A 25,005-nucleotide genomic window follows, 5' to 3' on the forward strand; every position below is an offset into this window, starting at 1 on the left:
GGAAAAAGCAACGCACCAGCATGAAGTTATGCCTAGAGAAACACTACATAGGAGCTTTAATTCCTCTTTAATTCAGAATACAAGTTAAATTCTTCTTAAACTGACCTTGTAAACACTTAATTCCTAATGAACAAGATGATCAAATCCAGCAAAGGCTCATCAGTCCTACCTCCACAGTGATGATGTCATCAGTCCCAGCTCTCCAGTGATTGGCTCTTGCGTACACGTGATTGTGCTGGCACCGCTGTCGGTGGACAATTTTACGAAATAAATCATTAACGGTATCATTGTAGTCCAAACAAATCCAATGTCACACACCTTTGAACCAAGCAGCAGCCATGTTGAAAGTCTCAGGTCAATCTGAGCCTGATCCGCAGGGATATTTGAGGAACACACACACAGACACACATACACACAGACATTCCTTGCTTTATAGATATGTGTCTTTTTGCTAGTCAAAGTTGATAAACTTGGTCACTGTGTAAAGCTGCTTGAGGTTCGTAATCACCCAAATGTCTGTGCGATAGTGTTATTTTTTACGAGCGACTGGAACCACTTTGACAGTTTAAGCACAGCAGATGATGCGTGTAATATTAACATCCATTAAACACAAAGCATTTAAACATGCACACGTAATATAAAGCTTGTCATGGCGTGAAGCTCGCAGCAGCTTCATTTAATTATACGTCGTGCACCTGTCACCTGCAACGGTTGGTGCTGAGAAAATGGTCAGGTTTCGTATCATGTGACTTCCCCAGGATTTTGAACTTCATTTACATATTTCGTTAATGCCACACCAGTCGACATCATTAAGGACAGAGCTGACAGTCGCGTCTGAGGCAGATTTTTTACTCTTAGAGCAAATGTCAGAAATAATTTTGTCCTAAAGGTTTTCACAATTTAAAGCTGCTGGACATGATAATTCTTCATCAATAAATTGAAGATAATTTGCTCAAAAAAGAAAAAAAAAAATTGATGTAAAATGGTGAAACTGCTGTGTTTTCATCTCCACTGTAAACACTCCATTTATTGACATTTCTGGAAAGGTTTCACACTTTGCATTGTGGGATTTTGTTGTTTTTACTTTATTCTTACTCATAAGGGAGGAAAAAAAAAAAAAAAAAAAATATATATATAGACCGTCTCGGGATTGGTGTAACATATACAATAATGCAAAAAGTATTAGTAACATAATTGATAATAATTGAAAACATTTTGTGTCGACGTAAATGTTGTAAATTCATGATGACATTTTTCTGCTTCATTTTTGCTGCAGTACCATAACATGAACTGCTGGGCGCAGTGTCGCTTTACCATTTATTATTGCAAAGAAGAATTGTGCAACAGAAGAAGAACCAACCTAAAGTCTATAAAGTTTGGGAACATTTCATTGAAAACTGATACTACAACAAGTACAATTACATTTTTACATTACATTTTGTGTGTACAATGAACATTCTGGTGATTTCAACTCAATTAAAAGACACAGCTGTCCAAATGTAATACTTCAAAATTGAATCAAAACACCTAAAAGCAAAACGAGGTGCTGGATCCAATCAAATAAGTGCCGGTTAAAATCTTGTTCCAGCCCAAATTAAGTCTCGAGTGTTTAAGTTTAAGCCTTGCCTGTGTTTGACATTTATACTGTGAATTTGGACCATTTGGGCTTTTCAGCACTTTTTTTTTTTTTTTTTTTTTTTTTTTTACGAATGAGTTGTAAATGGAGTACTTGTGTGAATTGGCCTGATTAGAGTTTCCTGAACTCACCTCAAAGTATTTTCATCCAGTTCTGTCGGGTCCCTGTAGTTCAATCTGTTCCTCTGGTAAACATCACATGTCAGGTGGTCCAAAACTCACTGAGAGGAGTTTAATCCTCACTATTTTTTCCTGCTGTCTACTTTCTAATCATTGTTAGCACACTGTGTCTCTGAAGGACTGGAGGTCAGGACAAAGGTTCTCAACAATCTCTCTTTCCATCCTTGTCAAGACGGTCGGTGACCAAGTTAAAACCTTATTCCTTTGATATAAACCAACACAAATACCAGAGGTGACTGGATGAAACGCTGCAGAAGCAAGTTGGGTTATAAAGTACAAGGGAATCATGAATGCTAAAAGAAAAGTAATGTAATTCAACCTCATTTTCCAATATAATCTTAATCTTAAGACTTAATGTCTTTCGACACGGAGAGATGTTTCCTGAGGGTGATCGAAGGGTTGGAATTAGAGCTAAAAGGTTGGGTTAGCATGAGTCACCTCTGAGAACTGCTACTTATGCAAATAATTATCTCTGACTAATAGTGGCGTAACAATTTATTTTAGCAACAATTTGATTTGAATCACGTTGTTGTTACCGATTCGATTCATGGTAATTTAGAACGACTCGATGAAGTGACTTGAAATCGATTTAGTACCTTTTTAGCCAAAATAGTAATTCTATCATAGTGAAATAAATACACAGTGGAATAAATACACAGTGGAATAAATACACAGTGAAATAAATACACAGTGAAATAAATACACAGTGGAATAAATACACAGTGAAATAAATACACAGTGAAATAAATACACAGTGAAATAAATACACAGTGGAATAAATACACAGTGGAATAAATACACAGTGCTGGTGAAGTTTCATAGATTCCTGATGTTTCTTGTAAGGGAATCATCTATAAATTACCTATGGACATAAACAAACAAGTAAAAAAAACATTTAATGACAAATACTGTATATTCACATTTTATTTGAATTAAGTCCAACCAACACTTCAGTTTAAATTAACAGGATTTCAACTTTTCTGCTCTCATTTTCAATACTCAATATGTTTTTGATAAAAATACAAATTAGGTTTACCTGACTCTTGTTTTTTACACATGAAAATAATACAATATTAACATAAAAAAAATGAAGCACAACTGAGATCTGTTCAGGTTAAATGAGCAAGGGTTGAATCTGATACTTTTCCTTTTACTATAACTTGATGGTGAGCCTCAGGTTTTCTGCAGAGCTAATGCTAACGCTACATGTGCTGCTGTAATGAACGCTACCAGAAGGGCCTGGTGGTGATGTACGGCTTCTCCATTTTGTTTGTTGTCTACTGACACGTGACGTGACGTCACAGACAGTAACGTCTTTAATATTAAAAGATTTATATTTTTTATTTTTATTTATAATGATAAATATAATACCTTAGCATTATGAAATAGATACCTATCTTTTAACTAGCTCTTAACAAAAGAACAGAATAATCTTTATGCAATGATACATATATTAGTATTATTATTTTAATATTTGATGGTTTTACTTGCTTTAATCATGTCCTGATGAAGACTGTGAGTTGAAACGCATCGACATGACATCCCTGTTTTAAAAGATTTTTACACCTCGAGTGCCTCTGATCTTCAGTTTTGGTTGCTGCTACTTTATATTGTTTTTTAACAAACTGTAGACCCATATCACTTCTTCAAAAGACTAAATAAGAACTATTTGATAAAAACTGCAAAGGCATTTAAACTAAGAAAAGGCCAAAGATGTATTTCATTTTCCTCCTGCACTGTTTTTCATCGTTATTTTTCCTGGAGTTCAGTCATTGGTTCGTTCATCAGGCAGACAGGAAGTGTCCTGGTTCTGTCGAATGTGTGGAAACATGACAGAACACCTGCCCTTCTTCCTCGCCGGTGTCCCACTTATTTCCGCACCCACCCTCCCCCCACCACACATCAACAACCCGGCGCCACCTAATGTCGTCCCATCACAGAGCTGCCAGCATACAAACAAACCATGATTTAATGACCCATGACATCACATCTGTTTGTGTGCGAGGGGAACTATCATGTCACGGCGTGGCAAACACAATTACCAAAGATGGATCCGTGTGTCATTTGGATGAAGCCGTATTCTCTTTGTCTTACTTGGTTTTCTTCACACAGAGACTTATCGCTCTTTATATTGATTGAGCAAATTAACAAACTTTAAAGCGAAGACGACTTTGAGGCGTATTTGCTACAATGCTGTCAAGGCGCTGGAACAAGGAGCATACATTATGCATTGGCCTCATTAAGGCTTATTAACTCTATATTTGAGATTTCACACGTGAATAGGTACTCAGTGTATGATTGATGCATCTCATACTGTGCACGGGGCTCCGTCGCAGCCAGAGCAATGATGATTGGCTGCTATATAATGGGTTTTCATAGGCAAGTGACTAATGACTGGAGCAGTCGGGGAAAGTTTGGGGAAGGAGGTCTTTAGGTGTCTGGATGTATGCGCTCTCACACGCATTTATTTCATCTACGTGCATCGACCAATGCAAATTTTCCTTGGTATTAATGGAGCCCATTTCCATGGCTAGTTTAATAGTAGCATCTGCAGTCACCGGTGGACAGAGAGGGATTAATCTCATTTATTAATGATAAAGGGTTATGACATTTTAATAAATTACAATGAAAGTAACAGATACCACACGAAGCTTGGCTTTGGTTTACATGGTTTACATTAGAGCTGCAACTAACCATTATTATTGTAATCTACTATTTTTTAGTTGATTAGTCACGATTATTTTTCTGTTTTGAAGCACATATGTTGGACTGCTTTTTTAACGCCCATGCCTAAATCCTTCCCTGTAGTTCTGTGACAGCATGTTTTACAGAGAGGAATTAAAACAATGACATAAAACATGTATTTCATAGTGTAGTTGTTATATTTAACACATAAAATATCATTGTAGATAATAAGTATTAATAAAATAATGAATAAATTAAATATCACAAACTTGAAGTGTAAGTTGTCTTGAACAAAGACGTATTAGTAGTAAACAAAGAAAGTAAATAAGTAACTTTAAAACCTGCCTGAAGGTTGTGGAGGAAATGAGGTTTAAACCAATCACAGAGTTCCTTTTACTTTCATAAAATGAAATAATGAATATTATAATAACATCTTCTTTGAAATAATCCTTTCAAGTTAAGAAATGTCTGCTTAATGTTATCCAAATCACATAGTTGATAATAAATTAAAGTGGTTTCATTGCAACATTGTTTTTCACTTTTGACAGTTACAATGTTTGTGTTGTGGCAGTTTTGATGAATGAGACGGAGTCAAGCTTTAGGGTTGCTGGTCAGATGCGGACGGTTTATTTTTGGGGTTCCAGACCGGTCTGGGATTTGGAGGTAAGCAACTTAAAGTCTACATTGTCTAAATTGTGGCTTAAATTTCCAGACTTTTGATACGAATAAAACTAAAAAAAAATTTTTGTTCATCAAACACTTTCTGAATACCCATTTCTTTCTGGAAAGATGGATATTGCTGCTGATAAAGGTTCCACCATCAGCCGTTTCTGTATAAAAGTATACACACAATGCTCATGTACTCTTTCTGTTTTCAACTAATTATTCTCTGTATAGTGAGATCCAAGGTTTTCCAGCGTCAAATCACTCAAAGCATCGTTTGCTTGTATGTTTTTTTTTCATACTGCATTCTGTTGAAGTGTTTCTCAAGTTGTCAATACACACCCACAAGGCCACTTTAATTCAATTTCTACATTTGTGGAGCTATTGGTAGATCTCAGCATTGACTCAGACTATTATTTCACTTTTAAAACAGACATAATTTCTTTTTCTTCAGCATTTTTTAGCCTTGACACATTACTTTAGTTTTAAAGTTTTTACACTGGCTCCCAGTCAGCCTCAGAATAGACTTTAAAGTTCTGCTGCTGGTGTATAACAGAGATTATTGCATGTACTGCATTGAAAGCATTCGCTCATTCAACTAAAAAAGGACTTCTAGAAAATCAAACCTGAACTCATGTTCGGTAACGACGTCATGAGGGACAAAGGATTGGTGGAAAATGTTATAATGTTTCAAACTTGTTTAAATTAAACGTATGTTAATGATGATGTTAAAATGTATAAATCCATGGTCACATGCTCATTTACTTTTAAAATCAGTTTTTTTACTGTAACATCAACCTGCCCAGGGACTACAGGTGGAAATTAGCATTTTTGCTACAACCTGGTGCAATGCATCTTTCCTTTTGGTCAGTGTTAAATTGTGCACTGTCCCTGTCTAAATAAAAACCATACCATAAATCTGTGTATGGGTTTGGTCCAGAACACATCAGTGAGATATTCGTCAGGTATGAACAGTGTTTGGAATAACGGCGGTTAAAATAACGGCGTTTTTTTTTTAGTTACGGGGTATTCTAACTAATCACTTTTAACGCCCTTACAGTGTCGTTGTTGATTGAATAAATCATCCGTGAGCACCACTGGTTTCATACGCAGCTGTAGTGAGGAGGTGAGATAAAAACAAGGTGAACGATTATGATTGGCTAAGGTGGCGTCATGGTAACCACTCAGAGCCAGTGTTTTTACACGTGTGCCAGCACACGCGCCACACACAACCACTACAGATTGGATGAAGCAGCAGAGATGGCGAGCGTGGAGCGGTCCGATGAAAAGTTGACATTTTTAAGGTGGCGATACAAACACTATAAATTAATTGTGGTCAAAGGCAAGAACGTACATGTGAAGTGTTCATTATATGCAGGAGAGAAGACTTTGTCCACAACTCAAATTTAATGAAGCACCTCACAACACACGCTTCTAAAAAATCTGAATTCTTTGACATATAGCAACATTTTTTTTATTTTTAACAGTAACGCAAATAGTTACTTTCCTTGGTAATGAGTTACTTTTATTATAGAGTAATTCAATTGCTTTTTGGAACAAGTAGTGAGTAACTATAACTAATTACTTTTTTAAAGTAATGTTCCCGACACTGGGTATGAACCCAGCAGGTCTCTCAGATCTATGGACACAGGTCAGATAGTGGAGCCCAGAGCTCACAGTAAACATGGTGATGCTGCTTTTAGTTGTTCTGCTGCAAAGAAGTGGAACAAACTGAATCAGCATCTAATGTGAACATTTTTAAATCAAAGTTAAAGGCACTTTTTTTCTCTACTGCGTATGATTGAGAAGGAGATTTTTGGTCATGTTATGTGTTTGTTGATGATTTTAAACGATTTTACTGATAATTTTAAATGTTTATTTTTATTTCTATTTTTGCCGACTTTAGTGTTCTTATAGATTTTAAGCTGTTAAATGTTTTCTGTTGCACTTTTTGATCATGTAAAGCACATTGAGTTGCCTTGTGTATAAAATGCGCCATCCAAATACATTTGCCTTGCTTTGACCTCGGCTACTATAATGTGGACATTATTAAATGTATCTAAAAACGTACACACGCCCATTTCTTTCTGCATCCAACAACTTTGATGTGTAGTTAACCTCTTTCCTAATAATTTGTATCCTATACGGGCTATAAAAAGACACATTTGGGTCTTTTCTTCACCTGTAAGTGGTGAAGGAAAGTGGTAATGTTGGGTTGCAGTTGGTGCAGATAAAGCTTTGTGGTTTTTTTACTCTTTGCCTTGGCTTGGATTCTAGTTTCTGAGATTAAAAAGGATTTAAAGTTTCAATTACAGGATTTCATGCTCAACGGTCTGAAAAAGACAAAAATGACTTCAAAGATAGAGCTGAGGGGAATAGACAATAGGAGGATACCTGGACAAGAGGAAAAGTCCCCTTAAAGTGTTGATGATAGTGAGGATTTTTAACCACATGGTTGATTATTTAAAAATATGACCTTGAACAAAGTGTATTGTATTTAGTGAAGCACGGCCTCCCTATTCATGGAGATATGTATGTATTGAATGAATGAATACTTTTATTTCTTATCTTAGTTGCAATTTAGACCCTGAAAAGTTTTTGTTTCATACTTCTTCAAAGTAAATATATTGTAAGTATTTCTTGTTTCCTGTCCTTCACCATTAATGAAATGTGTGTGTAAAACTTGTTTTTTCCTCTTTCTTTCAAACTTTACAAATGAACTTATCATTTACACAGTGAAGAATGCGTTACCCATAATTTTTACTTTCTTCCGATTTGAATGCTCTAAAAGGCTGGATTTGGCCCCTGAACCTTGAGTTTGACACGTTTTAGAAGTAATTTTCCTTCATTTTAGTTCCTCTGTTTTTTCTGTTGTCTGTTTTCTGAACCACTGAACATTTTTCACAGCTAAAAAAAAATGTATCACAATAAATGTTTACATAGTTATGTTAGAAAAGGCTTGGTAGGACTAAAATATACAACTTTATTCTCATAAAATCACAACTCTAATCTCAAAATATTACGACTTTAATCTCGTAGTGCTCAAATTTTTTTATTTTTTATTATAATGTGGCCCTAATACGCCATCGTACATACAGTATGAGACGATCTTAGAGGAACTGTTTGTTTATTTCCTACTTTGTTGGTCGACTTTAATCTGAGTTATACAGCAGAAAAACTGCATTTAAAATTTACATATGTGAAGTCCACATGGTACATAATGTAGTTTGTACAGTGTTTCAACTTGTCTGCAGACACACAGTGTTTGTCGTGGGTCTTATTGTGTGTGTTGGTGTACGCGTGTGTGTGTGTGTGTGTGTGTTGGTTGGCCTGTAAATGATAGTTTCTAATGACCTGAAACAGTGACAGTCAGTCATCCGTACCATCTGCTCATACTGGCACAAAACCCGTCAGGTCAAGCACGAACAAATGAATCATCTAATTGGCCTCCAGGCCCAAACTTCACCTCAAAGTGTATTACACATTGTGTCACCGTCCACACCTCAGCGCGCTCCACTGCAACTGAAAGGAGAAAAAAACACAACAAGTTGCCCTTGTGAGCTAATTCCAGGAATGGCTGCTTGAATACAAAGCTTTGAAACGGTGATTTAGTCCCTTTAGATTTAGCCTCTGTAGAGCTGTAGCTAATAATGTTAGTTAAAAAAAAAACCTTCTGAAATGATGAGTGACCTTTAGTGTCTGAAAGCTGCTTTATTGGCCAATCATTCATTTAACGTATATTTTATTAACCAGGATGTTCAAAACAAACTAAAAATGTCAGTTTTGTCTAATATCTTTACTACTTCCTACATTCAGCCATTGTTGGGGTCAATTACATTTATCAGTTACAATTACGTTTTCAATTACCCGTGTTCAATTACGATTACAGTGACCAGCATTACAATAATTTCTTATCTTCAGAAAGTCAATTACAATTATGTTCTCAATTACTAAAGTTCAATTATAATTCATCACAATTACTGATCCTGAAATAAATAACCTAATAAAAGTTAATCCTCCTCTTGTGTTAGCTGTCTGTTAGCATCTCTGATGCTAACGGGTCCTAAATCAGCTGTAAAATACACTAAAAACAAATATTTATCATCTAATTTCTTTCCTATCTATTGATTACCTTATTAAGATTAATAATTAATGAAAATATAGGTTTTAATATTTGTAGTGTGGGTGTCTGAGCCTTTTTTGTGTCTGTATACCCCTAGATTTATTTATTTTTTCAAATGGTAAAATGTGGGAAAATATTAAAACCTGTATTTTCATTGATTATGAAACCTAATGATGTAACCAATAGATAGGAAATAAATGATATGATAGATATTTGTTTGTGGTATATTTGACAGCTGATTTTGAACCCGTTATCATAAGACGCTAACACAAGAGAAAAGCATCTGTACATTGGCGCCAACTTAAAAACTAATTCGACAGAGAAAAATGGCTTGTCAAGAAAAACTCTTCAGATTCCATTTAAAAAACAACTTGGGATGAAATTGTCCTTGGCCATTGATTGACACACTTTCCAGAAGGTTTTTGTCATTGATCGTTTCTCTGCGGGCGAGACTTGAACACATCGATACACATAGGAAAATGGCTTAATTGCTTGCATTGTTTCCATTGAAGTTCAATTATTCTTTGTCCTTCAAACTGTGCATAAGTAGTAGCCTATAGTAATATTACCTATTGGCTGAATAATAATAATTAATTAATGGCCACGGTTACATGATCTTTTTTTAATTTGGAATTACTTATTCTGAATTAAATTATTTGTAATTAAAGTGTTCCATTTCATGTTTATATGTAAATAGTAATTCCGAATTGAGGTTTACATGGAAAACACATTTATTCGACTTTACTGAATTCCACTTTAGGTCTGGGGGTTGGGAAAGGTTCTGATTTGACATAAAAGACCACATAATAAGAACTATTTTCACTTTTATTTTGATTGTAGTTTTGAAGCTTGACAATATCATACTGTTTCACTTTAGTCAGCTGAGCAGGAGAAGGTAGAAAGGAACTAATCGCTGGTAAATAAAGCCCAAATAAAACAATAACTAGGAATAAATATTTGCTTCCTGGTGAAGATAGTAGCTCTAACACCTGGTACAATGATGAACTTGGTGATATTACAGCCTTTGCATACAGTACGGGGCAGAATTTTCTCCATATCCGGGCTTTAGTATCACCCGTCCGTTGTAGCCTGTTCCGTTTGCTGATGACCGTGTGAATGCTCACGTTTATGCTTCCATCCATCCACTCTTTTCATTATATCCATGTCTTCTAAGGCTCTTATTAAACAAATAGACTCGGCTCGAGTCTGGGCGGCCATCTTGGATTTTGTCACGTCATCGCGACAGAACTGGCATGCGCAGAACGATCGGAGTTAACCTAAAGCGGAATTAAGCTTTAACAAAATTGAGGAATTATTTAATTCGGAAATTAAAATCGGAATAAACCTGCCACATAATTCGTAATTACACCCCAAACCAACTTTTTTCTGCTGAATACATACAGTATGTGTTTGGGTATGAAGTAGTGCTGTTGATTGATCCTAGTCCCATTCTTCACATTTTAGTAAAAGTATTTACATTTTGCGTATTTACTTGTCAAATGTCTGATATACTAGCCATTAAGGGTTTAACGCCGGCTATTACGAGTGAATTTTGCTATTGGCTGATACAGATTCTTTAAGATTCCCCTGCATCATCAACTTTCACTGTTGGTCCCGCCCCTCCTATAAAAGTTGAGAGGAGGGAGATGGTTTCCTCCAATCACAGCCTTCAGTGAGCAGTGATTGACAGCCTCACTAAGGAAGTCTAATGCGGTGTTCAGATCAGATGCTTTTCGGGCACCAAAATCATGCCTAACGTCCCTAGTTGGACGCTTGTGCTCATCCAATCAGACGCTTGTCACCGAGGGTCGAAGACAAGTTGGGAAGAGAGCACAGTTTGTGCTGCAGCTGTGTGTGTGTGTGTGTGTGTGTGTGTGTGTGTGTGTGTGTGTGTGTGTGTGTGTGTGTGTGTGTGTGTGTGTGTGTGTGTGTGTGTGTGTGTGTGTGTGTGTGTGTGTGTGTGTGTGTGTGTGTGTGTGTGTGTGTGTACAGACACATTATTTGTCTGTGCACAGCGTTGACCGGACTATCTGAGTGGGCGTGTCTTATTGCAACAACAGTAACGCCCATAATCAACGCATTTTTTGAATTTCCCTCTTAGTGGCAGGTCAGCAGAAGGCAGGGGTGTACTTACTCTTTAAGTTTAATTTAGAATTACATTCTCATTTGGAATTAAATGTTTACAAGGTCAGTTTAAAGAGGACTTAACTTCTGAATTAAAGGGGAATTAGAGCTCTCATGTAAACATGGCCGGTTTTGATCCACAGCTTTGGTTTCTTTTTTTTGTTTCAGGTTTTTATGTAAATTTTCCCATGCATATGGAACACCGTATTTGCCTCTCTGACCTCTGTTAGTGCACATCCTTACCTTTAGCATTGAATTAACAGTTTAATCGTTGGCTGTGCCTCCCGTAGAGAAATGAAACACTGCGCAGACTTCAAATGCACCAATCACAAAGACAGCATCATGAGGTGTGTGTGTGTGTGTGTGTGTGTGTGTGCTATCTTGACTCGCCCCTGGTGACGACGGGACATGAGGAGAGAAGGAGGAAAGGTGGAGCTCAGCCTCATCATTGAGCGACGCTTATCGCACAAAACCAGAGACGCCTCATAAAGACAGAGAGAGAGAGACATACCTTCACTCACTCACGGGCGTATGAACACTTCAGGAACACTTCAGGAACACAGCTGATTACATTTGCACAAATTAATGTGGAAAAGACGTAAAAGGAAGCAGAGGTTCAAATAAATAAAGTAATGCATTAGCAGTTTTGGTGGTGAATACTGATTTATTGTAGGAACAGGAATTATAGACGTTCCACTATAAACAGTTTTAGTTTTTTCATGGTGGTTGTGGTTGTTGACAGGTTCATGCTTTATTATAAGTTAAAAATGTCAAGTGTTGGAAGTTTTTTCCATAATGTAAAGGTTTGTTTGGAGGCTTTATTGTCTAATGTAGTTTTCCAAACTAGAAATAATAATAGAAATAATAATTCTGTCTGTAATTTTCTTCAAAATGTTCCCCTGATATGTCACTTATTGCTTTGATATTATCAGTGCCTTAAATATTTTACAATTAATTTATATGTGAAAACTACAGCACAATTATGATTAAATTACAAATTTTCCCGCCAAAAACTGAAGATAAACTGCTCCATATTTGGCCCCTGAACAAAAATGAGTTTGACACCCCTGTTCTAATAGATTTCTGCCAATAAAATGATATTAAACAGAAGACTTAAGATAAGAGAGCTTTATTATGAATAAATTGATGGCTTTTGAATGAAATGCTGAACCGGGGGCAGAATAATTTGACATAATTTGAAATAATTTCTAAAGCCAATCAGATCTTCTGCACCGCTAATGTCTGTGTCTGTGCCAGGGGTTTACTGGTGGTCTGCTACGTTTTTGGGGTTTATTTGATGAGCGAGTGGAGGCAGACATGGTAACAGGTGACCGAAAATGGTTAAAAAGTAGCAAAAAATGTGGCAAGAGAAGAGTGAAAAGTGACTAAAATGCTCAAGAGTGGCCACAAAATGGACAAGTAAAGAGGAACCAGGTGGGATGTAATGGCAAAGGGTAGTTTAAATGAGCAAAATGTGGCAAACAATAGTGAAAAAGGTCAGTGGTAGAGTGGGTTGTCCAGTAACCGAAGGGTTGGGGGTTTGAATCCTGCTGTCTCTTTAAAAAAAGCGCTATATAAATCCAAGCAATAACATTTTTTTTTTGGTGAAAAGTAGGAAAAAGAAGTTGCAAACATGGGCAAAAAATAGGAAATAAGGGGTATTTATTGGCAAAGGATATATATATATATATATATATAAGGTTAGTTTCCTCCTTTTAAAGTTTTCTGGGGCAATAATAATTACATTTAAGACATAAAGAGCCACATGTTGAGCATCACTGACTTAATAACAGCTTCTACATGGTGTCACTGATAACGTAGTGCTGGTCTGGACACAAAATTCTAAGGCTGAATTTTGGTCCCATTCCACCCCTGGTCTGTGCTAAATAAGGGCGTTTAGAGTTCATAAGTGAGTCATTCATCCTGTTTTTTTCACAGATAACTACTGGAACGCCGCTTCGTTCACCACCCCGTCCTCCTACCTGCACTTTGCCACGTTCCAGGGTGAGACCAGCGCCGACATCGCCTTTTATTTCAAGACCAGCGCTCCGTACGGCGTCTTCCTGGAAAACCTCGGCAACACCGACTTCATTCGCTTGGAGCTTAAATGTAAGATGCCTTCAAGTTCTTTGTTGTTGTTGTTGTTTTCTGTTGGCCTCTTCATATCCATTGGTCTGTCTAAGACAGATTGGGTGAAATCTGTTGCACACACACACACACACACACAAACCATCAGCACTCGATTGCCTCCCTGATTATACTTTTTGTGTAATTGCACAAGAGCACAATTATTTATTTAAGGTAATTGCTGTGTGCAATCATTATGTCCATTACAAGCCTTTGTTTGCCAAAATCACCCATTTTTAAGGAAAACACATACACACCCACATTAGCGCCCCACTGTTTGTTTAATGTACCAACACGTAACAACCACACACGAGCATTTATCCAGTATTTTAGTCTTATTAACATTTTTGGTACAAAAACAACAGAGAGCATAATGTGCAGCATCAAAAAGCAACATTTTATCATCAAACAACATATATCAATTGAGATCATTGAGCTAATATATTAAATAAATAATATAATTTAACTACTGTACATACTGAAGGATTAGGTAAAAAACCCTGAATGTTTTAAGAGTCACGAAACACCAAATATAATAATATTTTCTGCTGAAAACGAATGTATTTGGGTAGGTTGGATTGAGAGAATTGTGAATATAAGAGTAATAGGGTGTATTTAGTTGCTAGTTAGCATAGCATGGATTGTTCTTTGGAGATTTTATAGTAAGGACTGGGTGTGTCTTAACTGCTCCACAAGCCCCGCCCAGAAACAAGGCATGTTTTGGAATGGAAAACTTCAGGGTTTAGTTACTCTTTAAGATTTGGGCTGATATTATGATATCAGGTTGATCTGCTAACTTTATCTAGAGTTAATGTTTTAAAACTCTTGAAGCTGGAATGTGTGGAGGATTTTCCATGACAATAAAAGGACCTAAAAACCCTATTTAAACTGATTTCTCTATTGTCATTTGATCAATTTCTTGATATAATTGATACAAACACTAATATACAGACTTACTTTAAGAGTTTCACAGATCACCGTTTCCCCTTCTTTTAATAAGTGTCAGGTAACACTTGAAGAAGCTTAAAAAGGCGCCGAGCAAAGCTGAAACTCACACAGAATGTTTCAGTGTCAGGTGTAGGCATGAAAAGCTGGCAGCGAGACAGAATCCTCTGGAGAGAAGAGGTCGCCCATTTATCTGCTGGATAGACTGAAAATGTTCTGAACCTTTAGGCATGAAAATGCTGCCATTTATTGACTTGACCCATCACATATACGCTGCTGTGTACTTTTCCTTAAGCCACGGAGCAAGCAGAATTTAAAAAGCATGTGACTTATCTGTCCTCTGTCAAGTGCACCTTCCCAAACTCCTACTCCTACAGATGAGTTTTAACCACTTAGTGCTTAGGTTCGATGTGTGTTTATGCGCTTTTATCTCCTGGAATGTGAGTTGTGTTATTGTAGCGTAATGCTGCTTATTTCATGGCCTGACTGGATAGGAGCAGATAGTGTTTTGCACCAGGGAGAAGGCAGAAATGATTATGTTGACATATATAGTTTGTGTAAGGCATTTTATAATCATGTCCAATATGGGTGTGCCAAAATTTCCATACGGCAATATATCTCAAGGTTTCGTCTAGCGGTAGGTTATCGATTCACTGGCACCAAATATCGATCTTTATTTTTTATTTTTTAATATTTTCCCTCATTACACATGTTAAGTATAGGGCCCTATGAAATCCACGTTAACGGAATCGTGGACAAAATCAAATGGACAGAATCGGCATGAAATGCGTCACCGTGAGGCAAGGAAAGTTTTTAAACTCATCACTGACTCCTAAATACAGAGCCGACCAGTGCCTGCTTAACTTTGCTGTGCCTGTGCGGAAGTGGCACAATTTTCCAGGTTTTTATGTAGGAACAGGAGCTGGTGAACATGACCAGTAGTTAGGCTGCTCCGCTGAGAAGTGACAATATCTCCAGCAGTAGAAAACACATAAATGTGAAAAATACAATAAGAAAAATATTAATTAAATATCAGAAGTTTTTTTTTTTCCTCCCATTTAATTTAAGAGCAATTTTGTAACAATGCCTAAAAAGTGCAATTTGGAACTTTGGGTGTGTCGGAGTAGTGAACCTTTTATGAAGTATATTCTAATAACTTATTAAACAAACTTAACTCAGATGAAAATTGGATCCTTGGAACACTGTTTGAAGTTAGAACGAATACAGTAGAAGTAATCAGTACTAAGAATTACATGTACTGTAGAGAAAAATTGTTTTACTAAAATGCTTGCTCTTCAAATGTAAACAAATCCCACTCCCCACAAACTCTTCAGTGCACATTTTAAAGGTGAACAAATGGTGGAATACCAGCCACTCACGACCCGACATCTATTTAGTAATAAAACTCCTCAATTTCTTCTTCTTTTCATCGTAATTTTCCCCTGAGTCAGCAGCAGACTTCCTTTTTAGCACTTCACTTGATAAATATCTCCACGTTTGTTTGTTTTTTCCGAACTAATTTTACAGCTTAATTTCAGCTCCCATTTTTTGTTTTGCACCTTTCCATTTGTCTTCTCCAATACCAAACGATTACACTCACACTAACGTAATCACGTAGCCAATTGTTGCATGACACGTCACAACATAGTGTGAAATGTAGGATTAGTACATCCAGCGGTGTTGCCAGATATACATTATGTTTTAAAATCTAATCACACACAAAAACCCTCAATTTTTTTGGCAGAAAATCTGGCAACAATGACTTGTCGCATCCCCACCACCTCCATCTGTGATACGTCACATCTGTTGCAACAAGGACTCAATAGATCTCGCTAATCCACACGTAATCATGTGATATAGTGAGTTGTAGTGAATACAAAGAGAACCACAAAGCCATACAGTTGATTGTGCCTGGACATGGATTTTATTTATTTTGCTTGAGCTGTGTCATGTTTTTAAAGCCTTACATGAATCATTTTGAATGCCATGTTTCTGAAATATGCTACATAATGTTGCCTTGCTTTGTTGTACCAATATAAAAATGCTATTCAGAATAATCACAGCTTTAGTCACGCAAACATTTTTGCCTTTATTGTAATTTCTCAGAGTGGCCTTGAACGCAACGTCGGTGTCGCAGAAAAATGTTGAAACGAAGATGAAGGAAAGCACGTTAGTTTTGGGGGACTTTTTTTAAGTCACCCATCCGGTTTTCTGGGGGTCCACCCACAGTCAAAATCCTGGCGCCGTATATTTTATTTTGAAAATAAACCAGATATATTATTCTGTGACTGTGCACTACTTCCTGTCCCACAAGTTTATCTTTGTCGAATGTATGCAGCATTGTTCCAGTGTCCGGCAAAAATAGAAACTCTGCGTATCTGACTTTAATAGAAACGTTTCTGCTTCGTTACCGCTACGCATTCAGTGAAAATTTAGAAAAAACTTAGAATATCTCATTGTCCTCACAAGGACATTATATCTGAAAAAAACAACCATGTGTTGATCTTTGGTAGAAGCTTAAAGGCTTCATATCACTTTTAATCTGACGACTAAATCTTCTTTTCTCACTAAATGTGTCTTTATTTTTGCTCTTTTCTCAGTACATTGGAGGAAAATGGGCCAGGCCTGACATTGGTTAACGGGCAACATACATAGACTTCCTTCTTTTGGACTAAAATCCCTCTGAATCCCAATGAAATGCAATTAGTCACCAACGGACAGTCCTGCTGTGCCAGCGACCCCCTTAACAATGGAAGGCTGTGATTAAATTGAAGCCACAGCCTGGAAAGTGCTTGATCAGAACAAGCTCCACTGTGAGTGAAAGGAAATTTAATTTGAGCCAAGAGAACATAATCACAGGAACCTGCTGCCTGACACGTCAGTCATAGAAGTTAGAACTCACACGCTGCTGAACGTCTTGTTACTGGAAGCTTTCACAACTATATTTCCACTTTCTTTAGAAACCAGAGCGTTAGAATAGAGTTCTAAACGTTAATATACGCTCACTGCCTTCTGGGGTTCACGCAGAGAGAATGTGTTCCATTCTTGGGGATTCCAGTGCTGTTTTCTAACTGAACCATTTAACCATTAACGCCAATGGAAAGACACTGTGGGTCCATTTTGTGAAGGTTATTAATGGACTGACAGTAGGAAAATTGCACCAGCTCAGATATTTTTATACTGCATTAGATTATATACCAGATTTATATTTGAGAATGTGAAGATATAGAATATAGTTGTTTAACATTGTGTTTTAGTTTTGAAAATAATAACTAAAAATAATAATATTAATCACAAACTTTTTATTTTTTATTTTTTTATCAATTACTAGACATTTAAGGAAACTCCATTTAAATTCCAGGCGACCACACATGGGGTCATGACCCCAAGGTTGAAAAACTGTCTTAACGCATGTTAAAAAATGTAGATAAATACATATATGATTAAGTACACAAATTCACTAAAATAATTATAAATAATAGAAAAAATAACAGAAATAGATTATTATTATTATTATTATTATTATTATTATTATTATTATTATTATTATTATTATTATTATTAATAATAATAATAATAATAATATTAAATACTACTATCTAAACCTTCTGTTTGTAGGTATAAAAAATTCTCATTGTTGGAAAAAAATAACTGTATTATCATCTTCAAATCTAAGTGGTGGTGAACATAAACTTCTGGACACTAGCACCTCTGGGAATAATAATTAATCCACAGATTTCTGCATTTGACTAATGATATAATAAACATAATATCGCTATTTTTAATTCGTTTTCTTCAACTGAGGAAGTAGATGAGAACAGGTCGGTGGCAGACGGTGGTGATTTTAAAACACAAAACAATTAAAATTGTTTTGTGTTGTAATGATGCAAAATTTACAAGTTGTCTTTTCTCAGCTTTCATAATTAAAGAATGATAAAAATGAAAGAATAAAACAAGTTGTGCTAAAGAAATAAAGCGATTAGCAGCGAGTTGTGCAGTAAAACCTCAGAGTGCATGTTTGTCAGTATTAACACAGATCTGTGATCACACACTGATGACATCATCCATCACAACAATGCAAACACAGGAGGCTCTCAGGGCACTTTAGCTCTTAGTCCTGCTCGTAGACACCAAGTTGTTGCCCATACGTCTTTTGCTTTGTGGCGCTACACAAACAATACACACATTTTCAAACACACACCTGCACTTTTGCTTCAATGGCTCAGTGAATCGTACGATATTAAGACGTACGCTCTGGACATGTTTCAGCATTTAAAATGAATAACCAATGTTGCTCCTTGCATTCCTGCTTTGACATTATTAATTCATTGCACTAAAAGCTGTGAGAGGGCTGTTTGCATATACAGTTTGCCTCTATATTTGTGTGTATGTGCAAAGTTTACATATGACGCATTCATAAGAGAAAGTGCTGAAAAGCCTTCCCTTCACAAAATAACATTTTAAATTTTACATTTGGTGTTTCACTATACTATACAAACATATGCAGTGCATATATAGTACATACATAGTTTTTTTTTTTTTTTCATCATAGTTGTGCACACTTGATCATTTAGGAGCTATAGAAAACAATAGATAATCATGAGTAAAATCAGGTAGTGGGAGGAGAAAGAGAATACATCATGGATGAATCAGTGAGGACTAGAATAGATAGACTAACATTACTATATTAGAATGGTGCAAACTCACACTGTAACCAGCCGTGCACGCAATAATGCTAACAAAACTGTCTTGCAAGAGTTTTTTTTGCGTTGCCTAAGGGTTTTCTGTTTCCACTATGTCAACAATTCTAGTCCAGATTCTAGATAAGGGATTGGATCAAATCTAGAAAATGAGTTTTTCAAAAGAAAAAACGGAATCTAATCCGATCACATAATCCAATTTTGGTTTTGATCAAATCTTTAGTTTGGATTTTTTAGAACCTTTTAGTAGTATTAGAATCACTTTGATCCAAAAGAATCTGGATTAAACTGATCCCATCAAAGCCTGGTTTTTCAAAAGTAATCAACTCAGATTCTGGATAATAGAGTGGCTCAAATTCTAAAAATGGGTTTTCAAAAGAAAAAACTCAATCTAATCTGACTACAAAATCAGATTAGATTACGTAATCCAATTTTGGTTTTTAATCCAAAGGATTGGGATCACTTTGATCCAAAAACATCTCGGCTTTTGTTCCCATCAAAGCCTGGTTTTTCAAAATGAATCAACTCAGATTCTGGATAACAGATTGGATCAAATCTTGAAAATGTATTTTTCAAATGAAAAAAACAGATTATGTAATCGGATTAGATCACACAACCCAATTTTGGCTTTGATCAAACTTTTAGTTTGGGTTTTTCAGAACTTTTCAGTCGGATTAAGGATGAATTTGACCCAAAAAATCTGGATTAAACTGATCCCAACAGGGCGTGTTTTTTCAAAAGGTTGAATCCAGGTGAAATTGATCCGATTTTTTTTTTTTTGCTATTCATGATCACGTAATCCCTTTAATTTTTTTAGACGGTTTTTCTAAGTAACATTGGATTGGATCAATCTAGAAACTTTTAAGGATCACCAAATCTGGATGATCAGTGCTCATCGTAATATTTAGACACTATTTTTGATTTAGATTTGTTTTGGATTTCAAAAACCAGTTGCTTTATTATTCTGTTTTATCATTGCATACATCACTAAAAAATGCTCTAAAAACGAAAGGAATATATTTTTATATACATCAATTAGTGACATAATTAAATATATTATTTGTGGTTCATATTGACTGGGATTATTTCATCAGGCCAAACACTTTCAACCGAATCAGTTTAATCCAGATTTTTTTGGATCAAAATGATCCAAGTCCTGCTCAAAAGTTCTGAAAAACCCAAACTAAAGGTTTGATCCTTATCAAAACCAAGATTGGATTACGTGATGTAATCTGATTATGTAACTGGTTATATTTTTTGCATTAAAAAAACTCCCACTCAAACCCCCAACCCAGAAGTGGGCAACTTCTAACAGAGTGGGGGCCACAAAAACGTGATTGTCTGATTCAGGGGCCACATTATCAACCTTCATGTCGGCATTTAAAATACTGACCAATTATTAACACAGAAAAAAAACCAGACTTTAGTCATTGTAGTCTTTTTGTGTGACATCCTTGGTGTAATTGTTGTAATTTTGTGCAATTTTGTTGGCATTTTGTGTGTCTTTGAAGTCCTTTTTGTATATGTTGTTGCTTTTGTAGTCATTTTGTGTTTGTTTTGTGGGTTTTTAAATCTTTTTGTGTTTTTGTTATCTTGTGGACTTTTGTTGACATTTTGCTGTAGTTTTCTGTGTTTCTGGAGTTTTGTGTGCTATGTTGGGTTTAATATAACTTCCGACTTCATGAATTACATTTTTGTTTTGGGGGCCGCACAAGATTAGACCTATGGGCTGCGTGTGGCCCCTGTGCCGCCAGTTGCCTATGTCTGCCCTAACCTATGCAAAAACATCTGGAATGGACAGATGGTCATTTCGGCCTCTCTGCCTCACTCTCGCTCAAAATTAAGAGGAAACACTTTGGCTAATAGAGCTTAGGAACTGTGGCTAGCAGTGCACAAAGTTATACACTTAATGACAATCATTTCACTGTGTTTCTGTCTCATTGTTTGTTTTTTCGCTCTCTCCTTAGATTAAATATACCAGTGGAAAAACAACCAAAGTAAAGCACATGTGTAAGAAGTGCAGCACTTATTGCTCGTGTCATGCCAAAAGCAGCATTTCCTGGCATCTATCGACAATCTGAGATTAGACCTGTCCAAAGCTGTGCGCATTCATGTATTACAAAGCTGAAATCTATACAAGCCAAATGAATATCCCTGTAGCCAATGAGCCATTAGATTAGCAGCTAAAAGCATATTTAGGTTCAGAAGCAGAAGATGATGGAGCTAAAGGCTTTGGCGGAGTTTGAGATTCTTGCCACGTGGGACTAAAAAACAAAAAAAAATAATAGAATTAAATATATAAACCGTCTTGAGATTCACACCAACCACATGGTGTGTAACATATACTCTAATGCAAAACGATTAGTTTGTTGACTACAAAAATTTGCGTTGACGCGTCGTAACGTCCACCGTCCCAAATACGGGTCAAAATGCACGTTTGAAAGCTTAGAATCTTCTGTTTTTAACCATATAAACCGTTCTAAGACACAGCCATCTCAGCAAACACAGTCAGTTATTTTGTCAAACGTGAAAATGGTGACATAAACAAGCCAGCACTGCTGACCTTTAAAGCAATGCCATGTCTGACTGAATCCATATATTCCATCAGAAGTGGTCTCACAATCTTCCTAAGACGGTCAAAAATCCAATGAATCCTAACATTTAGTCCAAAAACTGTTGTTAAAAAAAAAAAGTAACGTCCTATTTACAAGAAGAAAGCAGCTCTGCAATGATTTCTTCTTCCTTTTTTGGCTTTGTGAGACTGAATCCTCATTTTCTGATTAATGTTGTAAATTCATGATAAAATCAGGCGGGCGGCTGCGTTCTTCTTTGTTTTTCTACATGAAATATGAAAAAGAATTGTGCAACAGAACCAAATCACAAGACTGAAGTGTCAAAAATAACTTTTACTATTTGTAAAAGAACAACAAATGAATTCATACATATTTTGTACAGTCAGTGTTTTATGGCACTTAAAATATCTGTGTATTATGTACATTATATTAAGAATTTCATTTTTTCAGATGAATTTGGGAAAATTATTAAAAACTTTTGAGCACGGGGGGGGCAATGCCCCCTGGATCATTGTTTTATCTAATCAATCAATCTAATCAATGTCTTGTGTATCTTTTTTTGTTTTTTTAGCCCCACACGTGGTTTCCTTCTCCTTTGACGTTGGGAATGGACCTGTGGAGTTAACCGTGCAGTCGACTACGCCGCTCAACGACGACCTGTGGCATCGCGTGACGGCCGAACGGAACGTGAAAGAATCCGTTCTCCTGGTGGATCAGGTTTACCGAGCGTCTCGGCCGGCTCCGGCTCAGGGCCACACGCGTCTGGAACTGTTCAGCCAGCTCTACGTGGGTACGACATTTCCATAATGATCCAATCAGTGTGTAGGACTGACTAGTGCACACACAGATGCTAACTCAGACTACCAGACTGTAATTATGTACAAATGCCTCAGAAGTCACAAACAGTGTAAACCTCATTGGATTTACTGCTAATTAGGAAACTTAGTGTAAGTGTTTTATATACAGTGCTGCTGGTAGTGAGAACATGTGATCAATCACATTCCCGTCTTTTAAGAGAAGCTTTATCACTGCATATTCACAGCCAGGGGGAGTGGGTAGTGACACTGTTTAAATCCTGGGCTGCAGACTGTGATTCCTGACCGATGACAATGGCATATTTAAAAAAAATAAAAATCAATTAATTATTCTGATTTTTTAATTAATTGTTTCTTCGATTTACTTTCAGTCATCTAAATCTTCATGAGTATGATTTTAAAAAAAGAAAAGAAAATTAAAACGTGCAGGGAATGCATTCCAACAAAGAGAACACTTGGGCCGACCTTGACAAACTCAAAGTACTCAACGTTTTCGTAAATCTAAAGCAAAATACAATATAGCAGATAAATAAGTTGTTATTGTTCAGAAATGATTTTCTCTCTTTATAACAAAGACTTCTAAACTACTATAAAAATCCTATACAAACCTTTTTGAAATATCTCTATCATTGAAATGATAATAAACATCACCTACTAGAAATTAAAACTATAACAAAAATCCATAACGTACCTTAACTTCCTAGGCTATAGCTATCAGGCCCTCGCTCTTTCTCTGATTCTCGTGTCTGACGATTTCGTCAAAACAAAGCAGCATCTTTAATGATTCCCTCACGTGTGAGTGATGTTACCGTAATGACACCATATTGGCTGTAAATACCAACTCATTAGCTTTCAAAAACTGATGGAATTTCTCTGATAGAGCAAATATTAGGGAAGTTACGGTCATTTAAATTAACGTGTTCCCTGAAATGCATTCATGGTCCCTGGGAAACCCAGACAAATTCATTAATTTGTAAAAAAAACCCTGATAAGAAAGAAAAGAGGACATGACACCCTACATTATTACTACAATATATAGAATAAAAGGTGACCTGTTCATTGATCTTCTAGTACCAGGTCACTACTTGTTTTGCATTCGGTCTTAGTTTAATCTGGTTATTTTTAGTTAAAAATGGACAAAATATTTGTCAAAACAATTACCTCTGGTCCCTAAAAACCATTGCTTTTAAAGCTGCTTAACCACATAAATCACATTTTTTAAGCTGTACCTGTATGTCATTTCAAAATCATTTGTTCCGTGACCCCCGAAATGGGAGTAGCCGATGGTTGACATCTTGGGGAACTGACTGCGCATGCGCAAACATAAAAACATGCTATGAGAACAGAGGTAGAGCAGCCGTGTGCTTTTGGGAGGGGGTGTGGCCTCCTCCTGCCTTACAGCGGAGTGAGACGGCAGCCGTTCCAGGAAATAGCGCTGTTTAGTAAAATGCGGACACTTTTAAACTTATAGGTACTGTAGGCTATTGGAAATGGATAAATAAATACATTATAATTATATTATAAATAAAACAAATAACCAAAATATCAATTCACCCTTGGGTAGGCACTGCCTACCTTGCCTACCCTGACTGCACGTCACTGCTGCCATCCATGGAAAACTATTTTATTCAGCTTTTACTTCTAATCAATGAATTCACACTGTAGCACTTTGACAAACCTTTTTCCAGATGTCTCTAACTTGATTTTTTACTGTAGAAGTTCAGCGCTAGCTCTACGATCCCTTCACTCAGGGGTCTCGTAGGTGCTGAGCTGACGTTCCTCTGCAGACGTAACATGGGAATTAAAATAGTTTTAGGGATTTGCGGATAAAAGGAAAAAGTGCTGAGGCGAATCATGGACTTCCTACTGGGTCACGGAGAGAAGTTCAAAATTTCAATCAGACATCCCGACGTGATAGCTTTAACCCTCTTGATCCCTGCTCGTAATATAATTTCATCGTTTCATCACTGCTGCTGACTTGAATGCAGCCAAAGCATCCTCACCTCACTGTATACCAATTTATATTTCAGTGTATTTGTAGTTCTACTTATTGAAAAGGGAAATGGGTGAGAAATGCTTCAGTCCCTGAGTGCCTTGTGGTAATGGAACTGGAAAGATAATGGATTCTAGATAGATATTCAGTCATTGTTTATTCACAGATTCAAACACAAAAAAACTCAGGCCACGGCTTGAAGCTAAAATTAAAAGATGCATAAATATAAGGGGTGTGAATCATTAAAAAAAAAAGAAAGAAAAAACAATTTAACTTAAATTCAAATGTGACCATAATTAATCATGATTAATTACATAAACAACTCATCATGTTAATGCACAGAAACTGTTTATTCTGAAACAGTTACATGAAATGAATGTGTTATTGCATTTGTTTTCATAAAGACAAACATGGATAAATGTAAAATGTGAACAATGCAGAC

At 36.3% G+C, this 25,005-nt stretch overlaps 1 protein-coding gene across 1 annotated transcript in view; it reads left to right on the plus strand.

Annotated features, from left to right (window-relative positions):
• LOC114454080 (contactin-associated protein-like 2) overlaps positions 1–25,005 on the plus strand; it is a 180,942-nt gene that overhangs the window by 107,577 nt on the left and 48,360 nt on the right. Inside the window, exons 9-10 of the mRNA XM_028434222.1 lie at positions 13,349–13,519; positions 22,327–22,545. Coding sequence (XP_028290023.1) covers positions 13,349–13,519; positions 22,327–22,545 — 390 coding nt within the window. The remainder of the gene's footprint in view (positions 1–13,348; positions 13,520–22,326; positions 22,546–25,005) is intronic.

The sequence above is a fragment of the Gouania willdenowi genome, chromosome 20, assembly GCF_900634775.1.
Source record: "Gouania willdenowi chromosome 20, fGouWil2.1, whole genome shotgun sequence".
Taxonomy (NCBI): Eukaryota; Metazoa; Chordata; class Actinopteri; order Blenniiformes; family Gobiesocidae; genus Gouania; species Gouania willdenowi.